The sequence below is a fragment of the Sinocyclocheilus rhinocerous genome, unplaced genomic scaffold (assembly GCF_001515625.1).
Source record: "Sinocyclocheilus rhinocerous isolate Xijiao unplaced genomic scaffold, SAMN03320098_v1.1 scaffold1510, whole genome shotgun sequence".
Lineage (NCBI taxonomy): Eukaryota > Metazoa > Chordata > Actinopteri > Cypriniformes > Cyprinidae > Sinocyclocheilus > Sinocyclocheilus rhinocerous.
In genome coordinates, this window is record NW_015664185.1 from 638223 (window position 1) to 647275 (window position 9053).

The following is a 9053-nucleotide window of genomic DNA, read 5'->3' on the forward strand; positions in this document are numbered from 1 at the left end:
AAATATATATATATAAATTCTATTACTTTATTATTATTTATTATTATTATTTATTTGTTTAATTTATATTATGTTATATATTAAATATATGTATAATGATATAAATCTAATTTTTTATTTTAAAATGTCTTATTTTTAAGAAAGGACAATATTTTTCTCATGATTTTTTATCTATTTTACTATTATCATGCCTATTTTATTTCAGTTGGTTGCCAAAGCAACATTTATAATTTTTGTTTAAGATTTTTAAGTTTAAGTTTCTCTTCTAATTTTAATATTTTAATTCAGCTTCTTTCTTTCTTTCTTTCTTTCTTTCTTTCTATATGTATGTATGTATTTATTTATTTGAATAAACAGCACTGAATTTATGGCACTATGCCTAACTATATACCAAACAAAACAATATTATTTCTTCCAACATATTCTGATTTTTTTGTTTTTTAACTTTATGAATATTTAACTATGTGTTGTCATAAAGAGCTTTATTCCAGTTCATGAAAAAGGTTGGTTCTTCAACAGTTTTAGTTAAACACAATAACAACACTGGCAGCTTCTACAGTTCATCACATCTTCATTGTTTCACTGATTCACTCCTGCAGCTGAATTCATGTGTTCATGTGATTTTTGTCCATCCTTGGTCTCTGCAGAGTCGCGGATGCGGGCGTCCATCGCGGTGTCCTCGTTCGATCACTCCACGCCGTTTAAGAGACCGCACTCCACCATCTCCAACAGCAGCTCGTCCTCGTCCAGCAGCCAGTCCTCGTCCTCTCTGAACCTGCACCTCCATCCGTCTCATCCGTCTCTGAGCCACTGGCCCTACGACTGCATCGAGGAGGACGAGCTCGAGCACGACTCCACTGTCCAGTCCTCCACGAGTGAGTCATGTCACACTGAAGACTGGAGGAGTAATGGTTTGTACATTTATGACCAGTTAGGTAATTGTAGATTTTACCCTAATTAAATAATGCCAATATATTCAAATAGTATTTATCAACATTTTGATACTATATTTTATTTGAAGGGATAATTTGATGTTTATGCACAACATATGTGTTCTTTGCTCCTCAACCAAATGAAAACATAAAAAATGCATTACACGGGAATCCGCATCCGCGACTCTGCAGAGACCAAGGAGGAATGATGCTGAAAGATCACAGAAATCAATTACATGTTAACACACATTCACATAGAAAACAGCTATTTTACATCAAATAATATTTCACAATTTTTACTGTATTTTTAATCAAATAAATGCAGCCTTGGTGAGCAGAAAAGAGTTCTTTCTAAAAACAAATCTGTAGCTATAGATGCGTGTCCTCGTGAAAACAATCATAATGTAATTTGTTCCCGTGTAATGCATTTTTTATGTTTTCATTTGGTTGAGGAGCAAAGAACACATATGTTGTGCATAAACATCAAATTATCCCTTCAAATAAAATATAGTATCAAAATGTTGATAAATACTATTTGAATATATTGGCATTATTTAATTAGGGTAAAATCTACAATTGCCTAACTGGTCATAAATGTACAAATTGGACTTAAAATGTAATACATAAATATGTAGAATTTAGAATATATATATAATTTTTTTTGGGAGAATTTTTTTTTTCCATGATAAGATTTTTGGCATTGTGACATTATTTTTAATGTAAATTTAAGCACATTTTACTCCTAAAGGTACGGATACTTTACAATGTAATGTAAAAACATGATAATAATAAGGACCATTATTAATATTTGAGCATCATTTATAATTTATAATAATTGAGCAGCAAATCAGCATATTAGAATGATTTCTGAAGGATCACGTGACACTGAAGACTGGAGTAATGATGCTGAAAATACAGCTTTGATCACAGAAATAAATTACAGTTTAACAGATATTCACATAGAAAACAGCTATTTTAAATTGTAATAATATACACACACACACACGCACACACACACACACACACACACATATATATTTGTCTGGAAAGTTTCACTCTGCAAGAACTTCTGTGGTTCTTCATAATTAGTTAGTCGAGTTCATCTACGGTCTAAATTCGTCAAGATCTATCAGCATGTGTCATCTGATAATAGAGTCTGTGGTGGGCAGAAGGTGTACATGAACAGCAGCTGTTAAGACAGGAAGTGAGAAACAGGAAATGGGCCCCTCTCACTCTGCTGGTGTTTGTTTTGTTGACTGGAGCCCAATGGAAACTCAGAGCAGAGGTGCTGAAGGTGTGTGGTTTCACTGGGCAGCTTAAAGACACACTGACGAAGACAAAGATAGTCTGTATGACACTAATACTAGATCCAATCCTTCAGTTATTATAACACAAGATTCTGTCCAGTTCCTCTTCCTGTTCCGGACTGAAAAACTACAGCATTTCTGATAATTCTATTATTAACTCTACTTGAAATCGTACTTGCTGTGATTATACTCACCAAAGCTGCATTTATCTGATCAAAAATACAGTAAAGGCGGTTATTTTGTGAAATATTAATTAAAAATAGCAGTTCCCTTTCAGTCGGTCACTCTCGACGTCACGTCGGAGAATATCTTATTTAATATCATTTTATATTTATATTAATATTTATTTATTTTATGAATTACTGTCACTGTTGATCAATTTAATGCGTCCTTGCTGTATAAAAGTTTTAATATTTTTTTAATAAATTAACAAATAATATAAATTACTGTAAATAAGCAAACTACTGTCACTTTTAATCAGTTTAATGCGTCCTTGCTGAATAAAAGTATTAATATTTTTAATTAATTAAGTTAATTACTGTAAATAAATAAATGCTGCCACTTTTGATCAATTAAATGTGTCCTTATTGAATAAAAGTATTAATTTTTTTAATAAAAAATGTAAGTTAATTATTGTAAACAAACAAATTGCTGTCACTTTTAATCAGTTTAATGTGTCCTTGCTGAATAAAAGTATTAATATTTTTAATAAACAAATTAATTAATTAATAAAGTAAATCTTTATATAGTGAATTGCTGTCACTTTTGATCAATTTAAAGTGTTCTTATTGGATAAAAGTATTATTTTTTAAATAAATAAATTAAGAAAGTAAATTACTGTAAATAAACAAATTGCTGGCTGTTTTGATCAATTTAATGTGCTGCCACTTTTGATCAATTTAATGCGTCCTTACTGAATAAAAGTATTAATATTTTTAATAAACAAATTAATTAATTAATAAAGTAAATCTTTATATAGTGAATTGCTGTCACTTTTGATCAATTTAAAGTGTTCTTATTGGATAAAAGTATTATTTTTTAAATAAATAAATTAAGAAAGTAAATTACTGTAAATAAACAAATTGCTGTCACTTTTGATCAATTTAATGCATCCTTGCTGAATAAAAGTATTAATATTTTTAATTAATTAATTAATGAAGTTAATTACTGTAAATAAAAAAATGCTGTCACTTTTAATAAATTTAATGTGTCCTCATTGGATAAAAGTATTATTTTTTAAATAAATAAATTAAGAAAGTAAATTACTGTAAATAAACAAATTGCTGTCACTTTTGATCAATTTAATGAATGCATTCTTACTGAATAAATATTTTTAATTAAGTAATTAATTAATAAAGTTAATTACTGTAAATAAAAAAACATGCTGCCACTTTTGATCAATTTAATGCGTCCTTATTGCATAAAAGTATTAATATTTTTTATTAATTAATTAATTAATTAATTAATAAAGTTAATTACTATAAATTTAAAAAATGCTGCCACTTTTAATAAATGTAATGTGTCCTCATTGGATAAAAGTATTATTTTTTTAAATAAATACATTAAGAAAGTTAATTACTGTAAATAAAAAACATGCTGCCACTTTTGATCAATTTAATGTGTCCTTATTGCATAAAAGTATTAATTTAAAAAAAATTAATTAAGAAAGTAAATTACTGTAAATAAATAAATTACTGTCACTTTTGATAAATGTAATGCATCCTTACTGAATAAAAGCATCATTGTTTTTTTATAAATGAACAAATAATATCTGTATATATGTGTATATATATGTTTGCATGATAGGACTAGGTGTTATGATTCAATTCTGCATTGCTGAGTAAGGAAGTGTTGTGCGTCTGCAGTGAGTGACGGCGCTGACAGCTCGTCTCAGTGCACCTCCAGTGACTGCGTGAGCATCCAGCATCATCCTGCGCTAGTGATGGAGAGCTACACCAGCGACAGAGGCTCGTATCGGTCCACACCGTCCCCGTCTCCTCCTAACGTCACGTCCTCCGTCCTCTACCACAAAGAGCAGGAGTTCATCACAGCGGTGAGAGTCTCACTGAGCGAACACACACGCTCAAGAAAGATTACTGAAATAATATAAAAGATCCTCCCTTACATCGAGAGAAAAAACTATTTCTATCCATTCAGATTACACAGTTTTAACAAATAATAAACTTCATGTGATGCATATCAATGCTAATTATTTAAAAAGCAACGATAGAGTCTGTCTTAAGATATGGAATTATTGCTTGGTTTGGGAGCTGAATGAGAGTGGCGGGAAAAATAAAGGAGATACAGACACACTCAGTTCTTTACAAGACATTTTTGAGTTGTGTACGATCCAGCAGGCCAACAAGATTTCACTGGACTCTTCGCATGTGTTAATATGATTTAAATGGGATTGTTTTGATGATGTAGGATTATAGGATTAGGACGGTTGTTGATGTTGTATGTTATAGGCTTGTTCTGTGTTGATGTTGCAGCAGTTCTTTTATCTAAAACAAATGAAAAAAAGGGAGACAATAAATACTACCTTGACCTTTATATATTTATCAATCAATAAATCCAGTGTGTTTGAATCTGAAACATTTTGCTCTACAGCGAAACATATTTTTTTAACCATGTGCATACTTTTTATTTTAATAAATTTAGTTGTTTTCACAATGAACAGGTTTGTATGGAGGACCAAACCTGCAGAAGTTAAAAATTAAGGAATAAAAGAAGGAATAAATGAATAAACAAATGAATGAATAATAGGGAAATAAATTAAGGAAGGAAGGAATTAATAGGGAATTAAAGGAAGGAAGGGATAAATAAATATAATAGGGAAATAAATGACTTGCTAAAACAAATACAATTTTTTTTTTAAATTACATTTAGTCCTGAATTTATTTTTTTGTTACCTTTCTCCCTTTATTTGTTATTTTCTTTATTTCTCTTTAACCACATTTTTTTATTCTTTCAGTTTCTTCTTTAATTTATTTTTAATTATATATTAATGTTAATTCACTTTTGCTTGTTATTATTATATTGTTTATTATTCAAGGTTTAATATTATTTAATAATAATTTATTAATTTATTAATAATTAAAAATAAATCAAATTAAATGATTTAAACAAATTAAATAGATTCAAAGAGTTCATAATAATCTATGCCATGATTTTATTTATTTATTTGCTTATTTATTCAATAATCTGACCAGTTTCATTTCTGTATGACTGACAAATATGCATCACATTCAATTTATACGTTTATGTTAAAACTGTGTAATCCAAATTAATGGAAATTTTATATGCAATTCAAATACATAAATATTTAGGCCTAAATATTTTGTGTCAAGCATCACTATTACTGTCGTTCATGCTTAGTGATTTAAGCAAAGTGTTTAGACGTGTAGCTGGTTCTGCACCGTTTCTTCCTCTTGTAGTTTATCTAACGTTAGTTTCGTCTGACGTGTTTGTTTTACCAGAGCAAGACTTCAGGTCTGTTAGGCCTCTCAACTCTGGTCTGAATCAAACGCTTCAGATCAGTAAGTAACTGTGTGTTTCCTGATAACGCTTGAGACTGACGCTGGTCTGAATGTTTCTGTCAGAGAATCCCTTTGTGTCGCGCTGCATGTGTGTGTTGGGCTTCAAGGGTCCTCCTGGTGATCAATATTCGGGGTTATTCTGAGCTTAATGTGACAGTAACCTCATCCTCAGGGAGTCTGAATGTGCTGAAGCGCGTTCACAGTAATGCATTTACAGTGGAAATCTACATGCATTTACATGCAGTTCATGTTTTTAGTAAAGCTCTTTTTTAGTTGTTTTAGTTTATCAAAAAAAAATGTCTGTTGCTTAAGCTGCAATATCGTCCTTTTGAGGCTGAAGCAATGGTTTTGCATTACTGATGCTCACTGAGGAATGAGTTGACGTCATTGTCATGTCACACATGCGATGCATGCACTTTATATTGAAAATAACCATCCGTTCCCCTGCGAATCACATGCACTGCAATGCATGTTGAAGATCCTGTGTGTCGAGTCTTATTTGTGTCAAGTTTTGACAAAAATGTAAATGCTTTTTGAGATAAACGAGTTGAAATGCTGATAAACAGTTGCATAAATGCTGTGAAATCAAGCAGCGAACTTATTCATGTAGATTGAATGAGCTATGCGATTCCATGCAAAGATGCGTTCACACTGACAGCGATTCACAGCATCAAAGCAAAAGGAAGTCTTTTATTTGCAGTGACAGCTGACGATGTGCGAGCGATTTTTGATGATGCATCAGACGACTTTATATTACACTGAGCAGAAACTAAGGTTGCACGATATTGTAAAAAAAACTGGCATTGTGATATGCAAAAATACAGGAATTTTTGTTTTTGTACTATATTTGCGATATGAAAATACAGAATTGATCGTTTTTCTGCAGTATTTACGATATGAAAACACAGGAGTTATCGTTTTTCTGCGGTATTTGCGATATGAAAAAATACAGGAATTTTTGCTTTTCTGCAGTATTTGCGATATGAAAAATACAGGATTTTTTGTTTTTCTACAATATTTGTGATATGAAAAATACAGGATTTATAGTTTTTCTGCCGTATTTACGATATGAAAAAATATAGGAATTTTTGCTTTTCTGCAATATTTGCGATATGAAAAATACAGGAATTTTTGCTTTTCTGCTGTATTTGCGATATGAAAAATACAGGATTTTTGCTTTCTGCTGTATTTGCGATATGAAAAAAATACAGGAATTTTTGTTTTTCTGCAGTATTTGCGATATGAAAAAATACAAGAATTTTTGCTTTTCTGCTTGTATTTGCGATATGAAAAAATACAGGAATTTTTGCTTTTCTGCAATATTTGCGATATGAAACAATACAGGAATTTTTGTTTTTCTGCAATATTTGTGATATGAAAAAATACAGGAATTTTTGTTTTTCTGCAGTATTTGCGATATGAAAAAATACAGGAATTTTTGCTTTTCTGCAGTATTTGCGATATGAAAAAATACAGGATTTTTTGCTTTTCTGCAGTATTTGCGATATGAAAAAATACAGGAATTTTTGTTTTTCTGCAGTATTTGCGATATGAAAAATACAGGAATTTTTGTTTTTCTGCAATATTTGCGATATGAAAAAATACAGGAATTTTTGTTTTTCTGCTATTTGCAATATGAAAAATAGAGGAACTTTTGTTTTTCTGCAGTATTTGCGATATGAAAAAATACGGGATTTTTTGTTTTTCTGCAGTATTTGTGATATGAAAAAATACAGGAACTTTTGCTTTTCTGCAGTATTTGCGATATGAAAAAATACAGGAATTTTCGTTTTTCTGCAGTATTTGCGATATGAAAAATACAGGAATTTGAGTTTTTCTGCATTATTTGTGATATGAAAAATACAGGATTTTTAGTTTGACTTACAATATTGACAATATTGATTTTTAAATAGCTATATTTGGAAAGAATTAATAATTCTAGAATGAGATAGGCAAATTTCTTTGTGAGTGCATCTGCATAGAGAATAAAAATAACTTTAAGAAGAAAATTAAAAGTTAAAAAGGTGTTTAAAATATAAAAAAAAAATATTAAAAAAAAAATGTTGAAACAAAATCAAATCTCTTTGTGATTATTATAAAAATATTAAAATAAGAAACCTATTGCAATAATGCTATTATTTTAAAATAAAAAATGAGTAATAAAAATAATACAACTGTACGTTGGAAAATGCATGCATGTGGGTAAATCTAGTTGTCTAATAAATAATTTAGCATTGTATATAAGGATTATTGTCGGCTTTGGTTCTTCTTTGGCTAAATGAATAAATGTAAATGGACACAATTTGACTGTTGCATTAATCCTTATTTCAAAATCAATTTTATTTTGATATATCATGCAACCAGTGGTACTCATGATCACTGTCAGTGTGAACGGCCTTTAATACACATCAAACTATTAGCAGTGACTTGCACATCAACTTCTCTTTTGTTTTTCAATGCAGCTGTGAATCCATCGAGACAGAGAGACGGGAAAGCAGCGTTTGGACAGCGTTTGTTTTCGGACAGACGGAGATCAAATGCACTGAGACATTTCATCATTTCATAGACTGATAATCGTCCAGAGCCTCGCTGATGAATATGAATTCTGACTGCAGTGCAGAATAGAAGCTCCTCAGCAGTGCTGGTACGTTACAGGACCGAGGTCACAGATGTACATGATTTCAGGTGTTTTACTTTTACTTCTTTCATTGGGAGACTTCAGAGACTTCACCACTCGACATCTGACTCAGTATTTCTGACTGTACAAATAGCTGAATGATTTGAGTTCTGGACTACTAATACAATCCAGACAGGATTGCATTTTTATTAAGGATTGAGTCCGACTTTTTACTATGAAAATAAAAATAAAAGAGTAAATAAAATCAGATTGAATTTTGTGATTTATTTAAATGGTTTCCAACTCAAATGCATAAGTAACATACAGAAATAAGTTTTTTTGAATTACATTAATTCAATGTATAAAGATGGAAATATGTAAAAAGAAATAGTATCCAGCTTTACATCTAATTAAACACAATAAACAAATAAAGCTGTACCCGTTTTAAATCACCTTTTTTGGTTAATTCATTCCTCTCTCACACACACACACACACACACACACATATATAATTATTAATTATTATTAAATTTTCTTAATATTTTCACTGATTATATTATATTAAAATAAATTAGATTTATATATATATATATTCTTATTTTTTTCTTTACATTTTTCAATAATTATATTAAAATAAATTATATATATATATATATAT

General features: G+C 29.9%; 1 protein-coding gene across 1 annotated transcript in view; it reads left to right on the forward strand.

Moving 5' to 3' along the window:
* Positions 1-8618, forward strand: part of LOC107729817 (pleckstrin homology domain-containing family G member 4B-like) — a 9871-nt gene extending 1253 nt beyond the window's left edge. Inside the window, exons 2-4 of the mRNA XM_016540526.1 lie at positions 648-875; positions 4105-4292; positions 8241-8618. Of these exons, the coding sequence (XP_016396012.1) occupies positions 656-875; positions 4105-4292; positions 8241-8246 (414 nt within the window). The 5' untranslated portion in view covers positions 648-655 and the 3' untranslated portion in view covers positions 8247-8618. The remainder of the gene's footprint in view (positions 1-647; positions 876-4104; positions 4293-8240) is intronic.
* Positions 8619-9053: the final 435 nt, after the last annotated feature.